The 20,328-nt window shown below is 47.3% G+C and overlaps 1 protein-coding gene across 2 annotated transcripts; it reads right to left on the reverse strand.

Annotated features, from left to right (window-relative positions):
- Window positions 1–3,570: 3,570 nt before the first annotated feature.
- On the reverse strand, window positions 3,571–5,096 carry LOC123083108 (CEN-like protein 2). 2 transcript variants are annotated; one of them, XM_044505238.1, is made up of 4 exons: window positions 4,829–5,096; window positions 4,670–4,731; window positions 4,340–4,380; window positions 3,571–4,266 (listed from the first exon to the last, which is right to left on the reverse strand). In XM_044505238.1, the coding sequence occupies exons 1-4, from the start codon at window positions 5,027–5,029 to the stop codon at window positions 4,043–4,045; spliced, it is 528 nt and encodes a 175-aa protein (XP_044361173.1). In that variant the 5' UTR covers window positions 5,030–5,096; the 3' UTR covers window positions 3,571–4,042. The 2 variants fall into 2 exon arrangements, with proteins under 2 accessions (XP_044361173.1, XP_044361175.1); XM_044505240.1 differs by lacking the exon at window positions 4,340–4,380 and having other exon boundaries at window positions 4,030–4,266.
- Window positions 5,097–20,328: the final 15,232 nt, after the last annotated feature.

Here is a 20,328-nt window from a genome sequence, read left to right on the forward strand (position 1 = left end):
TGTTCAGGAAAACGTCACCTATATGTGCATGTCATTTGCATTCATGACAAAAGTGTTGGAAAGTCCCCATCACCTATATGAGCTAAAATTGAGATGGGGACTTTCCAACACTTTTCTCATGAATGAGATGGGGACTTTCCAACACTTTTGTCGTGAATGCAAATGGCATGCACGTATAGTTGGTGTATTTCTGAATATTTTGATATATTATTTGCATTTTCCTAAGTTTGTATGAATTTGTTATGAAGTTTCAAAATGACGGTCAAATGGTCAAAGGGCAAAAGGATAAGACGAGCAAAGTGGTTTGGGCAGGAACACGTGTTTACGGAAACTAGGGGTAAACCACCCGAGTGTGACCCAACTAGGGGCATAAACCCAATTATCCCTTTTTGAAAAGAAGTCAAAGGGGGATTTTCTTTTTGTGTATTTTTTCTCATGAGGACAATGGAAGGTCAAGTATATTTCAAAAATATTTTCAGATTTTTTAACTTTTTTATTGAATTGCTAAAAAGATCCGTATAAGGTGTGGATGTCCCCATAGTATTATGTTGATCCTACATGAAACTCTTAAAATATCATCAGTGTACATGTCCTCGGTTATACGTAGGTCTAGCATTACTCTTCTTGAACAGGATTAGTCTCAGGTAACAACTACTCCTACTACTAAGGACCACGAAACGAGAAAACTCAAAAGGCATGGGATCCATTTTCTTGTTCATTTTCCTGTGCATACTTGTTTATATGTATGCTATGATTGATCATGACGTGAAGTTGAGGATATATGCTGTCCCCTTTTGCATCCGTACATGTAGCCTTTAGGTGAACATGAGCCTTCCCTGTTATGCATGCATGACCGGTTGTTGGGTCAGACATGCTTCACAATGTGGATGACTGGCCGAACAGCTACCCGGCTTTGTCTTTATAACAGATGCCTCGTAAGGCTGTTCATACATTAGCACTACAATCGGACTTAGCAAATTCGATCCTTTAAACACTTGTGGACGCGTCTGGACGTGTCCATAGACAGTGACCGGTCACGTCTTAAATAATCCTGCCACAACTGAATACTTTAAATCAGAAACCTCACATTCATACTACATGCAACGTAAACCTAATCTTAAGAGGAGCTCGTCTGGCTCCGTCGTGACCATGTCTGGCGGCCGGCTGTGCCTCCCAGAGTGTTGGTTCGGTCGCCGATGATGTAGAGTGGGACATGGGAGACGAGCCGGCTCATGTGACTCAAGGCGACATCGTATCCCATGCCCTACTCTTCCTCGCCGGAGCCCGGAATCCTGATGGTGCCGGCGGACATCAAATCGGTGATGGATCCGTCCTGGGACGAGCCGGCAACATCCACCACGACGCGACTACGGAGCCCGAACTGGTGCACCATACAGGGAGCTGGAGAATGCGACTCCGCCTTGCCAACAACCATCGCCGCGAGGAAACTCGCCGCCTCCCGTGCCCGCTGCCTCACAAGGCGGGCACGCCGCGCCATGTTTGCGTTGGCCGACATCTATGGTGCGTTCACCTCCGCCTCAACGCGCCAACGGAGGGGTTGCTCGTCCGCCATCGCATTCGGACGGACTGCACAGACTCCGATGAGGCAACGATGTCACACATCATCGCGGATCCATGCACCATTTTGGCGGACGCAATAGATTCCCAATGAAAGGAGTCCGAGCGCTGTCGTCCTCCAGGGAGCGGCGGAGCGCAAACAGGACAGTCATCTCCTCCTCGGGGCCGCGTGGGATGAACTAGGGCTCGATGGATCTGAAGGTTTAGGACTCGGATCTGCCGCTCGCCATGCCGGAGATCATCGGATGGGGCGAAGTGTAGTGGAGGGAGGCGGAATGGAGTGAAGGGCGGGGGAGTGGAGTGGCTAGGATTTGGTCCAGGGAGCAGATGGGGATGATTATATATGGGGTCAGGTGGGCCAGTAGGGTCCGACATAGTGGACACGTCCGATCACGCCCGGGCCTCCCCATATCCGCCCCTTATTTGGGCTGGATATGAGGGTTGTCAGTCAGCCCGAGCATTTGAGTTCGGTTTGATGCACCGGTCTGGGTCGCTTCTTTTATCGGTTACTGACCGGGCCATGTGCTGGGGTGTTCGAAGCGGGTTTGAGGCACCCGCATGTAGATGCTCTTAGCTTTGTGTATGATATTGCACCTTCATAGTATTTCTCTGTTTGTATTTACTGTGCATATTAGCTTTGTTTTAAGTCAAATTTTGTAAATTGCAGAAAACAATACGACATTTACTATAGCAAATATACTTAATGAAGGATCCAACGATATTTATGTTGTATTGTGGATGTTAATACTTTTTCTATAAACTTGGTCAAACTTTACAAAGTTGGACTTAAGACAAAGCTAATATGTGGTGTAAATCAAAAATGGGAGGGACTAGATAATATTATGTGTTGGTATTTTAAATGATTGCATTTATTATTTTAGATGAAACATACTCTCTCCGTCCGGAAATACTTATCGGAGAAATGTATGCAGCTAGAAGACGTACTTTAGTTCTAGATGCATCCATCTTAATCCATTTCTACGATAAATAATTCCAGACTGAGGGAATATTAGTATTCCAATACCATGTCACGGTATCATGATATGATATTAGTATCCTTTCTTTTCTAACTTAATACTCTCTCCTGTCTGAATTAATTGATGCAACCTCTATAAAATGTCTTAATACTTAAATTGTATAGTGGTCATGTCAATTAATTCGGATCGGATAACTAAGTCTGTATGATACTGGGTTATGATATCCCGGCCCACTACGAGAGATTTGATTGATACATATACACCTAGCTTATATTACACTTTAGTGTCTTCATAAATGCGGCCTATTTAGCTGATGCATTTTTTTTCTTTTTTGAAAAGGAGGCTAGACCCTAGTTAGCAGATGCATATATTCCTAGATTATATTACTCGGATTTTGGTCTTTATTCCATAGGTGGAGTCGCACTAGCTGCTAGTTGCTTCATCCGTTAAAACTACTTTTACCTTCCATATTTGTTGATTGTCTTAGTTAGCCATTTGCTATAACCAGTAGGTTGTTAAATCTTCTATTATGCATCATGTTAGATATTATGACTCATATATATTAACGTTAGTTTTTCGTGTATATAAACTATAGCTATGCATGTTGACCCAGAAAGTGCACAAACTTAATTAAGGAAGGCATACGTAGGCGCAGTGGCGGAGACAGGCCCCAGGCAGTCTGGGCTGCTGCCTGGGGCGTGAGATGCATTTTCTTTGGGCATTGTAGCAGTACTGTAGCTACAGTGCTACAGTTCCCTGGAGGCTGCCTGGGGCGTTCCTTTTTCCTGCCGCCGCTACTGCGTAGGCGCATATATATGCTAATGATCAAAGATTGCCAAATCGACCAAAGGGGCCGGGACACCAAAATGGTGGGAAAAGGAGGGCCAAGAACTGATGCCTCTTCACACCAGCCACAACCAGCCATATCAATTAATATTACAAATTGCACACACACACACAACAGATACGGCAAGATCTAGTATCTATATACTCCGTACTCATCAGACAATCAAGATCAACCAAGACATATATATATATATTTTAGAGCGGGGACGCTTGCCCGGCCTTAAAGATGAGGTCCTTACAGGAATGAAAATAGTACGAGGTTCCAAACGGGTAAGAAAGATTATAGGCCCTGAGGGCAACAACAGTAGCGCAGGTAGGTGGGCCACAAAGCCATTGCCTTTTCCACCTTTCACTAGCCTACTACTACCAGACACGTCGACGGTCTTCTCCTAGCTATCATTCTGCTCCCAGAGTCCCAGTGAACACGTACGTACAAAATAGGAGTTGAACTAAATTCACTCTTGTGGCGTACACAAGCTCACAGGTTGACTAGTAGGAGTAACAGTGGACAGTAGGAAGACTACCAGAAACAGTGGACACAAGACCACGAGCAAACTCTTATTTGAACGGAGCCATATATATATAGCTAATACCAGTAGCTAAGCCATAGCTTGATCCAGAGGCTTGTTGCATTTTTCACATCAGCGGCGGCGCGCGGCTGTCTCCCGCTGCGCGTTGAAGTAGACGGCGGCGACCGGGAGGCCGAGGTCGTTCTCGTCGGCGAAGCGGCGAGTGTTGAAGCAGTCCCTGGTGGAGGGAGCTCGAGGGTTCACAGCCTGCCGCTTCTTCTGTTTGAACAGCACGAAGATGAACCTGTGAATGCCGATGTTGGGCATTGGGCTGTCGTAGCTCACCACCTCGCTCCCTGCATGCATTAATCATGTTTATCCAGAAAAAAATAAGGATGTAGTCAGTCAATCAGAAAAAGGGGCACTGACCAAAAGAAGCATCAGTGGTGCCAGGAATATCAGTGACGATCCTGCATGTACACAAAAGCTCATAGCCTCATAATTCATAAACATATTCTTATGCATAGCTGATCATATAAATTTGTGCCAATTTATGCTCACTAGACAAAAAACAGGTTTGATGCCCATAGGATAGCCACTAATGGGACACCAGATAATTAATTTGTGCTCAATCACTTGGACTGAGCAATTCGATATACATGGCTCATGAGATATTTTTTTCCAATCTAGCTAACTATATATTTCTTTGTACTGGATGGACTTCTGATCGACTGAGCTAGGTTGGGTTAGTACAATTACCAGTGGAGATGCTCCCTCAGGTATGGATCGCTAGGCCCTGGCACATCCGGGTCCGTCATGACCTGAAGAGCAGCAATCATACTCGGTTATCAGCTGGATGCTAGCTAGCTTACTTTGTGTGTACGCGTCAGGTGGCCAAGGAGGAGAGGAAGCGCAAACCAGAGTGAAGAAAGATCTCATGTCGCCGCCCGGGACCTGAATGCGTGGCTTGGACACGACCGCCGACGGCAAGAACTCCTGGCCATTGGACACCTGCTTGTCGGAGTTGTAGGTCACCGTCATATTCACCGTGGGGTTGAAGTTGTCAATGACCTCCCCGATGACCTTTCCGACGACGAGAGGGTTTCGGACCCTAGCCATGGCTACCTACTTGCTAGTAGTAGAAGCACCAAGTCTTGAGGAATGGGGAACTCTAACCTGATGGTTGTTGCCGAGATTGGGTGGCGTAGAGGCTCTATTTATAGGTGTGCAACGGTCGAAGCACAGCAAATCTCTCATTCCTAGAGAACTATTTTTTTTAATTAATCGGTTATAACTCCCAAAGGCCTTTTGAGCTGGCAAAAAAAAATCCCCTCCCAACATATACGGAGAAACCTTTACCTCCAAATCCCCTCCTAAAGGCCAACTCCAGCGCACGACCCCAAACGGACGTCTGTTTTGTCCGGATTCTGTCCGTTTAGGTAGGGCAATGGGGTCGTGTCCGGGCAGTTTCTGGGATGCGGTGGCCGCGCACCCAACGCATGGATGCATCCCGGCCGCATCCTGTCCACGTACATTTTTCTTTGCAAGCCCTTAACTTTTTTTCATCATTCATTTTTGGCACATGGGAATACATCACCAAATTTTAACTAGAAAAACAAGACCAAGTAAAACAAGAACTACAAGAATACATTTTAGAAGATATCCAACTTCCATAACTGCTCCTGTAAGTTGGATTAGTGCCTTCTCGATGCATTCATTGTTGATATGTGGAGAAGGCTCGATGTTGCATGCTTCTTTTTTCTTCGAGTCTAAAGAAATAGAGCTTGCTTCCTCGCATCTAGTCTCATGTCTAGCCTCTATTCTAGCAACAAGTGCACTAGTCTCATCTCTAGCAAGTGCACGAACATCTACTAAATTGAGCTCTATCAATATATCGATGTACTATTCTTCCCAATACCAAAACTTGCATTCATGCTACACAATAAAATTTTAAGTTAGCACAATTAGTCAAATCCAAGAGCACAACTGAAGCTAAAAATAGCACATACCCCATCGTTTAAGCACTTGATGAACACCCATCCGGGATGTTCCGGCGTTGTAGACACGCGGCGCACGACCTTCTTTAGGCAGTGGTCGCACTTAATGAGTGGCAACGGTGCGCCGACGAGCTTTTGGGCTAGCACCGAGTCCGGCCAACCGCCATTCATGTATCTGTCGGCGGACCACCGACGGTGTAGATCCAAGCGGCTAGAGGAGGAGTCACTACCTGCATGCGGCCTTGCGGCCTTGTCGGGGCCTTCTGGCCCGGTGCCTGGCCAGTCCATGGCGCGATGCGGCCTCCCACAGCCGGAAGAGCTCAAGACCGACCGGATCCGCTCCAAATCCGACCGCCGGGTGCGCAAATCAGGTGGCCGTGGTTGGGTAGCTCAGGGCGCCAAGGGGAAAGGGCGGGGTGTGCGCGCGTCCGAGCTGCACAGCTGCAATGGCAGTGGCGGCGGTGGCGAGAGGAAGAGTGGAGAAGAGTGGAGGGGGTGCGACCGGAGGGAGGGAGGGGGCGGATAGAAAAACGCGTCCCTATGCCACCGACGGGCAGGCCAGGGGAGAACACGCGCACACGGCCCGCCCGTCAGCGCACTATCCGTTCCACCCCAAAAGCGGCGCAAACTTGGGCCGGGGATGGGTCGAAAGCGGACAGAAAACGGACAAAAGTCCGTTTGAGCCCGCACGCTGGGTTGTCTGGTTCGTCCGTTTTACCCCAAACGGATGCACCCGGACAGGATGGGATCGCGCGTTGGAGTTGGCCTAAGACCCTACTTGCGCACGCGAGAACTTTCCTCCCCCAACTACCATTGTCGCCGACCCCGAGTTCGTCAACCTAGCTATTTTCACCGGTGGTGCCACCCCCATCTAACCCAAGCTGCCTCTCCCGGCCCATTCAAGGCCTACCAATGCCTCATCGCTAGTGTCGTCGCCGCCCGCCACCACCAATCAACTCGTGTGCCTCCATTCATCCTCCAATCTACCTTGGCGGCAATGATGTCGTCAGCGACATCGAGGAAGCCCGTTGGTCCCACCGGAGAGGTGGGCGGCGGTGAGTCATGAGCCAAGGTAACCCCCAACATGTAATTATATAGGATGAAATTCATCTTTGATGGAGACAGAGGATTTGCCGGAATTTGAGTTTGGGCTCCCGAAGTGCAAGCGATGTGGGCATCTCATATACTCTTTTCGCCGTGTTTGGAACGACTGAGCAACTGGGAAGAGGTTTCTAGATTTTCATTTGAATGGTTTTAAAGCTTGTGAATACACGGAGTGGATTGATGTTGTATGGGAAGACAGGGCAAAAGATGTGATTCGGGATGTTGCAAAGAAGAACAACAAACTTGAGAAAAAGAATCTAGGAAATTGAGATTGAAACTCAAATTAGGGGGATTAGGGCAAAGATGCATAGAGAGCAATTGAATTCGAGGGCGAGAATACTCGGATTTTGTTAGGATATTGATACTCCTCATGTTGGATGTAAGGCCATGACCATTTGAAGCCTTTAGGCAGGCCACAATTCTGCCAAAGCCCACTACACATTAGGGTTATGACCTAGGGTCATTTTGGTCTTTGTGGGTGAGGGAAAGGGGCGTCTAGCCCTTCATCCAGCAGCTAGCCACCACCACAAGTGACAAAAATTAGGTTAGCCTCCATTGGAGAAGAAGAAGAAGAAGAAGAAGAAGAGAAAAACAAGAGAGGAAGATTGAAGTTAGAGCGTGCAAGTAAGAAAAGGAAGCTTATTCCCAAGGGTGCGATGATCTTGATCCACTACATTCTCTCCTTCAACCTGTGATTCCATCATCCTTGGTGAGATTGTTTACATTCCTAGCTCTTGAGCGCCAAATCTTCTCAATGCCATCAATAATTGAGAGATCTTGATGTATGAAAATTTGTTGTATACCATATTTGATTATAGTGAAAGAAGATTTGAGTGGTTTCGGCCCATGGTCACGACAACGTGGGGGTTTTCCATGTAAAAATACCAGTTTTCATCTCACTTGAAACCGGCCCTGCAAAAGAGAAAGTGAGGACAAGTATTAAGTTTCGACCTAAGTTCTGGTTGACAAAACTTACTCCATATATGCAATGAAACATGAGTCAGCATAGAGGTGGTGTTGAGGTTACTTTTTTTGGAAGTGTTTCATATCACCATTAAGCTGCTAATTCCTAGTAGATTTTGAGTTGTCATCTTATTGGTGAAACTGAATACTTGAAATTCGATAAAACCTCTGTTTTCTTATTTTTCTTCCTTAACCATAAATCCAAAATTAATTCTACCTTCTTTCTTTTTCATGTATTTTTTTGATCAGGAAAATACAAAATTATGTTATTTTGAAGTTACTCTAATCTCGTACACACACAAATTTGCAATTATTCATCTACTACTGGAATTTGGATTACGTGTTTGTTTTAATTGTTAAGAAAAACATGGATGGTTTGTAATGACAACTTCAAATTTAATGCAGCATCCAAAACTTGAGGATTTTTAGGAGTTTCATTTCGGGAATGGATTCTGGGGAGTTAATTATTTTCCATTGGAGATGCTAGATGAAGGTGTTGAGTACAATATTTATTAGGAAAGACGAGATAGACTAAGATTTGATCTGGCTTGTCTTGCACTTTAAGTAGATGATTGTACTCCTATATATATACCCACGAGGCTCAAGCAATACAATGAACTATTCCACCAAATCCCTCTCTCCCTTCTAACATGATATCTATCGCAAGTCGATCCTAAACCCTAGCCGCCGCCGCTTCCGCACCCGCACGCCGCCCCCGGGACGGTCGGCCTCCATGATCGCCGTCGGGGGCCACGCCGCCCGTACCTAGGGTTCGTCCGCCGGTCGTGTTGACCATCTATCCTAGAGAGTCTTTTCCTCGAGCCTTGCTCCGGGGTTTTCTCTCTCTCGCCGGTCATCTTGATCGAACGGTTTTTTTTGGTTTTCCGATCTATTCTTGATTGGTTTGCGTCGCCCACCGCCCTCATCGACCCCTAGCGCCTCTACTCCGACCCCGGCGCAACCAGCCGGCCTCTCCTCCGACCAAGCGGCCATGCGCCCCGAGGAGGCTCGTCAGGGCCAGCCGCCGTCCATGCGTCGGTCCGCCGTCACCCTGCGCCGGCCGTCACCGCCCTGCTCCGACCGGGACACCTGCATCGCCCCGACCCGGCGGCCTTGCACCATGCAACGGCCAATCATAGTCGTCGGTCGCACGCCGGCCCGCCCATCGATGACATCACCCGCCTCCGCCGTGTCTGCACGGCGGCCCGGCAGTCTACCTCGCCGGCCTCGTTCTTGTCTGCGTCGGGATGGCTGCGTCAGGCTCGTCGGCTGCCTCAACTCAGACGCTGCTGCTCCGTTGGTCGCTCGGGCCTCGCTGCCCAGGCGCCGGCGTTGCTTTGGCGGCCCGGGTGCCGGTGCTGACAAGATTGTCCGCACGATGTCCCACGCCATCCGTCATCGTCGGCTTCATCTCGGACTCCGCCGCCATCACGCCTCCACCGAGCGGCGTCCCCGACCTCGCGCGCGATCAGCTTGATCACTCGCTCGCCGCTGCGATCCGCCTCATCTCCGCCGCGCGACCGACCTGGCCCGTCGGTTACGCGCGCCTCCGCTGGTCCCGTGAAGATCGTCCTCGAGTTCGGCGCGCCTCTCCACCGATCGAGCATCGGACTGCCGCTGCATCGCCCCGTCGGGCCGCCGCCCCGTGGTTCTCCTCGCGGCTGCATCGACTCGTGTGTCGCTGCTGCGTCGCCCCTTCGGGCCGTAGTGTCGCGATACGCGGTCCCTGAGGTCGTCCCTGTGGTTGCACCGACTCGCGAACCGCCGTTGTGTCGCCCCTTCGGGCCGCAGCGTCGCGGCCCGTGGTCCCCGCCGTCACCCCGACCCACCTGCCGCCGCTGCGTTGCCCCCTCGGGCCGTAGCGTCGCGGCCCGTGGTCCGCTCCGTCGTCATAGCGCATCGACCTCCCGTGGTATGCGCTGTGTCGTCTTCCTTGGCGCGGGAATGCCACCATCCGCGCCGGTCTTCGTCACGCTGTCAGGGTTTTTAACCGCCGCCGTCAGGCCGCCGCCGCCGCTCTTCTTTGGTCGCTGCCGTCGTTACCTTCAACAAGGACCGGACGTAGTCACACTCGATTCAACAAAAGTTGGTGAAACAGACACCCACTAGCCACCTGTGTGCAAAGCACGGCGGTAGAACCAGTCTCATGAACGCGGTCATGTAATGTCGGTCTGGGCCACTTCATCCAACAATACCGCTGAATCAAAGTATGACATGCTAGTAAGTAGTACGACTATTATCGCCAACAACTCTTTGTGTTCTACTCATGCATATAACATCTACGCATAGACCTAAATCGGATGCCACTGTTGGGGAACGCAGTATTTCAAAACTTTCCTACAATCACACAAGATCTATTTAGGAGAAGCATAGCAACGAGCGGGGAGAGTGTGTCCATGTACCCTCATAGACCGAAACCGGAAGCGTTTAGTAACGTGGTTGATGTAGTCGAATGTCTTTGCGATCCAACCGATCAAGTACCAAACGCACCGCACCTCCGTGATCTACACACGTTCATCTCGGCGACGTCTCTCGAACTCTAGATCCAGCTGAGGCCAAGGGAGAGTTTCGTCAGCACGACGGCATGGTGACGGTGATGATGAAGTTACCGACGCAGTGTTTCGCCTAAGCACTACGACAATATGACCGAGGTGGAAAACTGTGGAGGGGGCACCGCACACGGCTAAGAAATCAACTTGTGTGTCTATGGGGTGCCCCCTTCCCCGTATATAAAGGAGGGGAGCAGGGGCCAGCTGGCCTCAAGGGGCGCACCTAAGGGGGGAATCCTACTCCTACTAGGAGTAGGTTCCCCCCTTTCCTAGTCCAACAAGGAGGGGAATGAAGGAGGAAGGGGAGAGAAGGAAGGAGGCGGGCGCCGCCCCCACCCCTTGTCCAATTCGGACTGGGGGGCGCGCGCCACCTCCTGGCTGGCCCTCTCTCCTCTAAGGCCCATGGTGGCCCATTAACTTCTCGGGGGGGGGGGGGTTCCAGTAACCCTCCGGCACTCTGGTTTTATCCGAAACTCTCCGGAACACTTGTGGTGTCCGAACAACATGGTCCAATATATCAATCTTTATGTCTCGACCATTTCGATACTCCTCGTCATGTCTGTGATCTCATCCGGGACTCCGAACAACCTTTGGTACATCAAATCACATTAACTCACAATACCAATCGTCATCGAATGTTAAGCGTGCGGACCCAATGGGTTCAAGAACTATGTAGACATGATCAAGACACTTCTCTGGTCAATAACCAACAGTGGAACCTGGATGCCCATATTGGTTCCTACATATTCTATGAAAATATTTATCGGTTAAACCGCACAACAACATACGTTGTTCCCTTTGTCATTGGTATGTTACTTGCCCGAGATTCGGTCGTCGGTATCATCATACCTAGTTCAATCTCGTTATCGGCAAGTCTCTTTACTTGTTATGTAGTGCATCATCCCGCAACTAACTCATTAGTCACATTGCTTGCAAGGGTTACAGTGATGTGCATTACCGAGAGGGCCTAGAGATACCTCTCCGACAACCGGAGTGAAAAATCCTAATCTCGATCTATGCCAACTCAACAAACACCATCGGAGACACCTGTAGAGCATCTTTATAATCACCCAGTTATGTTGTGACGTTTGATAGCACACTAAGTGTTCCTCCGGTATTCGGGAGTTGCATAATCTCATAGTCATAGGAACATGTATAAGTAATGAAGAAAGCAATAGCAATAAACTAAACGATCATAGTGCTAAGCTAACGGATGGGTCTTGTCCATCACATCATTATCTAATTATGTGATCCCGTTCATCAAATGACAACACATGTCTATGGCTAGGAAACTTAACCATCTTTGATTAACGAGCTAGTCAATTAGAGGCATACTAGGGACACTATGTATTCACACATGTACTAAGTTTCCGGTTAATACAATTCTAGCATGAATGATAAACATTTATCATGATATAAGGAAATATAAATAACAACTTTATTATTGCCTCTAGGGCATATTTCCTTCACTAAATATCCCATAGCACCGCGTTAATTACAGCACAAGGCCTTTGGTTCCAGTTGGTGGCACGAACCGGGACCAATGCCCCCCTTTGGTCCCGGTTCGTGGCACCAACCGGGACCAATGCCCCCCTTTGGTCCCGGTTCGTGGCACCAATTGGGACCAAAGGTCATTGCTTCCCGCCCTTTGGGCTGACGAAAACTGACATTTGGTCCCGATTGGTGGCACCAACCGGGACTAAAGGGTGGCATTGGTCCCAGTTAGTGCCACGAACTGGGACCAATGCTCTGGGTATATAAGCCCACACTTAGCAGTTTCTCCAAAATCACTTGTTCTTCTGTGCCCCGACGCCCCCAGGCTGCTCCTCGTCGCCGTCATCGCCGAGCCCTGCCCCAACGCCGCCAGGCTGCTCCACCTCGTCGGTGTCGTCGTCGCCGCCGACGCCCTCGACACCCTCTGCCCCGACGTTGACGCTGCTCTCCGCGCCCCTGCCCTACCCCGATGCCGCCCGCCATACCCCCTGCCCCGACACCGCCCCTAGTGAGCACCGCGCCTTCCCCCGCGCCCCTGCCATGCCCCGCCGCTGCTGCCGTCCATTACTCTTTTTTCTTAAATGCTATTTTTAGATGTTTTTAGATGTTCTTATATGTTTTTTAGATGTTTTTAGATGTTCTTATATGTTGTTTTTAGATGTGTTTAGATGTTCATGATTTTTTAGATGTATGTATGTATGTATGTATGAGGGATCATCAATGTATTTTTTGTATGCATGTATGTATGAGGGATCATAGATGTTTTTTTAAAATAGATGTTTTATATGTATTTTTATCAGATTTTCTATCGTGCATAGACCGATTTTAGACCCTTGGCTCCATTCATCGATTTGTTCATAGAAATTTGTTCATATGTATGCAAGCGATGTCGTTGTCGATCTACCCCCTCCCCGATAACTTTGACATGAGGGGGGCGTCGGACATGCATGAGAGAGAGGCGGTCCGCTCATCGGACATGTCATGTGGAATTTTTTTGTACATATAGAAAACTCTGGTAACTTCGACATGAGGGGGGACGTCGATCGACCCCCTCTCGCCCGACCAACTCTCGAGTCCACCCAAACCGGGACTGAAAAAGTGTTGTTGAGGCCACCCCAAACCGAAACAAGTCTAGATATATCAGAAAAACAAGTCTAGATATATCAGACGATATGTAGATATGTCGGATATCGGGTTTGCTTTCTAATAAAGAATTGTTGTCATCTATGTATCATTTTATATTGCGGTGGACATATCGGGCGACCAACTCTTGAGGCCACCATAACCCTAGAAAAAAAGCGTTGTCGATCTCCTACCCCCTCCTGCCCCTACTCGACAAACTCTCGAGGCCACGAAACCCCTAGAAGAAAACTCCTGTAACTTCGACATGAGAGGGGGCGTCGATCAACCCCCTCTCTCCCAACCAACTCTCGAGTCCACCCAAACCAACATGATGAAAGTGACTAGATGAAATTTCCATGTGTCCTCAAGAATACTTTGCTTATTATTAGACCGTTCCGGCCTGTCCTTTGCTACAAAAAGGATGGGGTTACCTTACTACACTTTTGTTACCATTACTATTACTTGCTCGTTACAAATTATCTTGCTATCAAACTACCTGTTACCGACAATTTCTGTGTCTGCGGAAATTACCTTGCTGAAAACCGCTTGTCATTTCCTTCTGCTCCTCGTTGGGTTCGACACTCTAACTTATCAAGAGGACTACGATTGATCCCCTATACTTGTGGGTCATCATATCGCTCAAGCTTGGTGGAGGCTTAAATATATGATGTATACATGCCCCAATAATGAGCTCTCAAAGGAAATTATCTTACAAAAAATTTAAGCTCGGCTTTCTCATAATGATCAAACCATGCTCGATTCTTCTTCGACTGGCTCTTTTATGAAGGAAACTACTGAATTCAGATGGAACCTCCTGGAAAGAATTAAATGCAACTTCGGAGATTGGGAACTCGACAAAGGTAATGACTCAGGTATAACACTTAAGTTTGATTGTGTTAAATCTTTTATGGATGCCTATGCTTTTCACAAGTTTAGCAGTAAGTATGGACTTGACTCTGAGATATTAGCTTCTTTTTGTGAATCATTTGCTACTCATGTCGATCTTCCTAAAGAGAAATAGTTTAAATATCATCCACTTGTTAAAGAAATGATTGAGGAGCCAGTTATAGTTAAAGATGAAATTATCACGTCGGTGTGCGAAGGTGAGTCGTCGCCGGAGCTGGAGGTGGAGCCGACCGTCAGGTTAGAGTCGGAGCTGCACCTCATTCCCGACAGCCTGCGGAGCAGGCGGTCCTACTCCTTCACATGGCGGGCCACCTTCGCCATCGCCTCCTTGTTTGCATCGCGCTCCGACAACTCGATGGCAAGTCAGAGCACCTTGGCATTCTTGCGGTGGAGAAACCGCGCATCCGTCTTTGCCATCGTGAGAGAGCGATGGAGGACCGACGTGAGGAGCATGGCCTCGGGATAGACCGGCGCGCTGACATGGATCACCTCCCTTGTCGCTACCCTCTCCTTCACCTTATGTCACTCACGTGTAGGCTGCTCGTGCCTTGGACTAGGGTGTCCAGTGCGCGTCGGCCCCGGCACGGGCACGGGGACTTAGTCGTGGCCGGGTACCACCTCCGGACCAAAGGGCGGCGGTGGTGGTGGACAGCTTACCTCGAGGAGCGAAGCAACTGGAGCTGCGCATCGGACGGGAGGGGCAGGCGACATCGCTAGCGCTGCATTGACGGGCTCCAGGCTCTAACGAACACGCCACTGCCGGATCTGCCTTGGTTGACCATCGAACGCATCAACGCGATGCGGAGGGCGACCCCTCCACATCGTCGGGCCCCGCTTCGCATAGCAGACTTGCCCAGTCATCATTGAAGCCAGATTCCCCATCGGAAGCAGCGCTGCTTCGGTCGCCGGTCATCGAATGCACACGGAAGGATCGGAAGTGGAGTGGACAGAGGGAGGAGTGAAGTGGAGTTCAGATTTACTGCGGTCTAGGGTTTTCTGGATGGGGATATTTGTGGGGCAAGCATGGCCATGCTGGGCCAAGCCGACGTAGCGGGCGCACGCGGACCACCCCATATCCACCCCATATTTGGGCTGGACATGAGGGGTGCTGGCCAGTCCGAACTTTTGAGGCATGTTTGAGGTGCGTGGCTAGGTTGAAATTTCGTGACTGGTCAATGACTGAGCGGGCCACCAGGCGGCCCGGCCGCGCGTTTGGGTGGGTTTGGGGTGCCCGGCTGTATATGCTCTTAGGCTACAAACCAAACATGGATGTAGCTCCAGTTGCGTGGCAATTATCTTTCTTCATTAGTAAATGCTAGAGTGAGATATATATGGGCTTTATTACATTCTTAGAAAAAGAAATAAAATAAGAAATCTTTGTCATTCAATCTGATTGGCAGGGTCGTATGTTAGCAAGTGCAACTGGAGCGGCTGAACATGGCCCTCAAAATTGGAGGCCCCCCACTTGATAGGTAATTAAGGTGTTAATTAAACAGAGAATTAATTAGAGTAAAAATGATGAAAATATCGCACCCCAAGTGACCTCCCACTTTTCTCTCCAATCGATCCGTCAATTACTCCTAGCGTCATTCTCTCCCTCCCCCTATCTCTAAGACTAGCCACAATGGAGAGTAACATACGCTAGTAATATACACATATCCTTAGACTAGGTAGTAACATAAGTGTGGTATCATGCAAAGCTACATTTATTAGGTTATAGACTCATATTGCATTGGGACATGTGATGTTACAGTAACTAACTAAGTTACTCAAACTACCTCTCTCATCATTAACTCATTGCCACATAAGCAAATTTGTTGAGCTGGACTCGATGTTACTGCTGAAGTTACTCCCACTATGGCTAGTCTAAGGCTGGTCATAGTGAGAGTAACTTAGCTAGTAACATAACGCACCCCAAGATAAATTTGCCTATATGACATGTAGTTAATGAGGAGAGAGGTGTTTAGAGTAAGACTAGTCACAGTGGGGAGTAACATAGAGTAGTAACATGCATATGTTACTAATCTATGTTACTACCTCCACAATGGGTAGTAACATATGTATTGTGTCATGGATCACTGCATTTATTACGTTATAGACTCATCTTTTTTGATATGTGATATATTACAGTAACTAGTTATGTTATCACATGCCTCTCTTTCTTCATTTGTTACGTGTCACATCATCTATTTTGCCTAGAAAAGTGTGATCCTACCACCTATGTTGTTCCCACTGTAGGTAGTCTAACATAATATGTTACCATCACATAGCACTTCAAGATGAGTCTACAAGCTAATAAATACAACCACATATGACACTATTTCTATGTTACTCCTCACTATGAAGATAGTAATATAGACTGGTGTCATATGCATGACACTAGCATATCTTACTCCCCATTATGACTAGTCTAAATGCACTGACGCATTTTGCTGCTATTCCAAAAAACAATCAATTTCACAAGCCCCAAATTAAATCATGCACCCATCGTTTCCTTCCCATTTTCTTGTCCAATTCTCTTCGGGGCTAATGTGCTTTACGATTTCCCCGAAAGAAAGGCGTTAGTGGCAGCAAACTGTGGTCATGTACTCTTGGAATCACTCATCGGAGCTTCATGTGCAGTCTCGCATGATCTACAACCGAAGCCCTAGATATGAAGGTTGTGGCACTTCTCAGCACCCTATTCTTTTATTATTACTCCAGTTTATAAGTAGACTAGTCTATCCAGTTTGTTGTTCTTTCTTGAAGTTGTGTGCATGTGTGGTGGTGCAATTCTACATGAAAATTACACTGCTGCAGCGATTAACAAACTATGCTCCTAAATTTTGATTCGCACAGGGCCTCTCATTTTCTAGGTAGGACCCTCGATAAGGGGCTCGGTTGTAGATGTTCTTAGCTACAAACCAAATTGCATGGCCATAGCTCCAGGCAATTGTCTTTCTTTCGTAAAAGCTAGAGGGGGGCTTAGCCTCGTACCTGACAAAGTTGCATGGGGTACATACATATCTGTCAATGCAAGAGTTGTGAGTAATGATGCATATGATAGGTTCAATTCAATGGACTGGGATATGTGCGCGGCAGGGGACAGCTTTTGCTAGTACGGAAAACATCTATACAACTGGAAAATGCTCGGCGCTCATGGTTTGATTCCACGGCTGTTGTTCCTACGGGCTCCGTGAGGGTGGGGTTGGGTTCTCAGAGTCGAGACGACTTCCCGCAGTCGACACGTCGACGAGGCTACTATTACGTTGGAGACTGAGTATCTTGTTTGTTGCAGGTCTTGTCAGTAGCACCGTGAGCCAGGATGTTGCCAAGTCTTGCCAAGACACGTCGACGAGACGAGGCTACTACTAGTGGCCTTATCTGTCAGGAACCCACCCAATCTGAAGCCCTGAAGAAGATTGACACTTTCAGTCACCGTGCATGCATGGATTGTACTACGCCTGCCAGGCATGTGCTCCTGCCGCCAAATTTTCTTCAACAACCAGTTCATTTGAGAGCCGCCAAGTTGAGAGTTGAGACGTCATGGAAAATCGTAATGGATCGGTTCAATGCACTACGAGTGAAAAACACTAGCAACTAGCAATAGCCACTATATGTAAGATGAGAGGGTGCCAGTGATAAAAATCGTAATTAGTTTAGGGCAGGCACGACCTGCTTGGCTCTTAGATTTACCAGGTCTCTCTCTATGGTTCATTTGGATATGTGACTCTGAGCTGAAGCCGTTCATGTAATTATTCCTATTTTCTTGAGATACTTGCATACACTTTTTCAACTGGCTATTCTAGTGTGGAAGCATCTTGTGATTCGTGGTCATCCTAAGCTTAAACAGCACCCCATGTACGCGCTCACCCTATAGAAGCATCTACAGGTGGACTTCCCAAATCTGAACTCTAGACGCCTGTGAAGGCGCCCAGTCAGTAACCAGGCGTGTTTGTTTTGGACCCCTATTTTTCGTCATGCACCCATACTTATTTTTTTCCTCATATCTTCGGTCACTTGTACGTGATTGATGAAGATGGAGAAAAAGAAAAAAAAAAGACTAAAGAAAGAAAAATATGATCCAGAGTGGGCCGCGTCCTATGTGGCAGACTGATCGGACGCGTCCGGACGTGCCTGCGAGCCCTCATATCCTCCCAACATTTGTCCTCAATATGAGGGCTTGCGGACAGCCCGTACGTATCGGGAAGAGATGAGGGGTCCGGTTGGGTCATTTTTTTTTCTTCTCTCTCCTATCTGATCACTGACCGGTCACGTCCGTGGACATTTGAGGAGGATTTGAGGATGCCGGATGTAGATGCTCTAATCGGAAGTATTCCTTGATACGGTATGTATGTGATAGTGTGGCTTTCTTGAACAATAATCCTACATCTACGGACAACTGCTAAAGATTTACATACACTTTCTAACTAAATCCCCCACCCCTCCCCAAATCTCACCTGGGTGGGCCTCTTCCTCCCCCTATCGCCAATCATAATTCTCCATGTTGCTTCTTACGTTAATCTCATAATTAGAGCATGTACAATAGTTGATAAAACAATATTATCTTAAAGCTTGCATGCAATTTATATATGACAGTAAATGCAAGGAAATACACTTTGGTTTCTGGTTGTAGATACACCCTATATGGGGAGTTTTTTAATAATTAAACAAAAGGTCAAAATAGGTAAGAACTATTTTTAGAGTAAACTTGACTTACTTTTGCACTAGTATATAAATTTTGACGAAAAAAACCAAAGTTGATTTCACAACGAAAAAGACAAAATTTATTTGCTATTATAGGTCACTATTCACACTATTTTGGCTAAAAATTTGCCTTTTTTAAAGGGATAATTGGTTTTATGCCCCTAGTTGGGTCACACTTTGTTGGTTTACCCCTAGTTTCCAAAAATGCGTGTTCCTACCCAAACCACTTGGATCGTCTTATGCTTTTGCCCTTTGACTGCTTGACCATCATTTGAAAACTTCATCAAAAATATATACTAACTCAGAAAAGTTAAAATAAGATATCAAAATGTTCAGGAAAACGTCACCTATATGTGCATGTCATTTGCATTCATGACAAAAGTGTTGGAAAGTCCCCATCACCTATATGAGCTAAAATTGAGATGGGGACTTTCCAACACTTTTCTCATGAATGAGATGGGGACTTTCCAACACTTTTGTCGTGAATGCAAATGGCATGCACGTATAGTTGGTGTATTTCTGAATATTTTGATATATTATTTGCATTTTCCTAAGTTTGTATGAATTTGTTATGAAGTTTCAAAATGACGGTCAAATGGTCAAAGGGCAAAAGGATAAGACGAGCAAAGTGGTTTGGGCAGGAACACGTGTTTACGGAAACTAGGGGTAAACCACCCGAGTGTGACCCAACTAGGGGCATAAACCCAATTATCCCTTTTTGAAAAGAAGTCAAAGGGGGATTTTCTTTTTGTGTATTTTTTCTCATGAGGACAATGGAAGGTCAAGTATATTTCAAAAATATTTTCAGATTTTTTAACTTTTTTATTGAATTGCTAAAAAGATCCGTATAAGGTGTGGATGTCCCCATAGTATTATGTTGATCCTACATGAAACTCTTAAAATATCATCAGTGTACATGTCCTCGGTTATACGTAGGTCTAGCATTACTCTTCTTGAACAGGATTAGTCTCAGGTAACAACTACTCCTACTACTAAGGACCACGAAACGAGAAAACTCAAAAGGCATGGGATCCATTTTCTTGTTCATTTTCCTGTGCATACTTGTTTATATGTATGCTATGATTGATCATGACGTGAAGTTGAGGATATATGCTGTCCCCTTTTGCATCCGTACATGTAGCCTTTAGGTGAACATGAGCCTTCCCTGTTATGCATGCATGACCGGTTGTTGGGTCAGACATGCTTCACAATGTGGATGACTGGCCGAACAGCTACCCGGCTTTGTCTTTATAACAGATGCCTCGTAAGGCTGTTCATACATTAGCACTACAATCGGACTTAGCAAATTCGATCCTTTAAACACTTGTGGACGCGTCTGGACGTGTCCATAGACAGTGACCGGTCACGTCTTAAATAATCCTGCCACAACTGAATACTTTAAATCAGAAACCTCACATTCATACTACATGCAACGTAAACCTAATCTTAAGAGGAGCTCGTCTGGCTCCGTCGTGACCATGTCTGGCGGCCGGCTGTGCCTCCCAGAGTGTTGGTTCGGTCGCCGATGATGTAGAGTGGGACATGGGAGACGAGCCGGCTCATGTGACTCAAGGCGACATCGTATCCCATGCCCTAC

The sequence above is a fragment of the Triticum aestivum genome, chromosome 4A (assembly GCF_018294505.1).
Source record: "Triticum aestivum cultivar Chinese Spring chromosome 4A, IWGSC CS RefSeq v2.1, whole genome shotgun sequence".
Lineage (NCBI taxonomy): Eukaryota > Viridiplantae > Streptophyta > Magnoliopsida > Poales > Poaceae > Triticum > Triticum aestivum.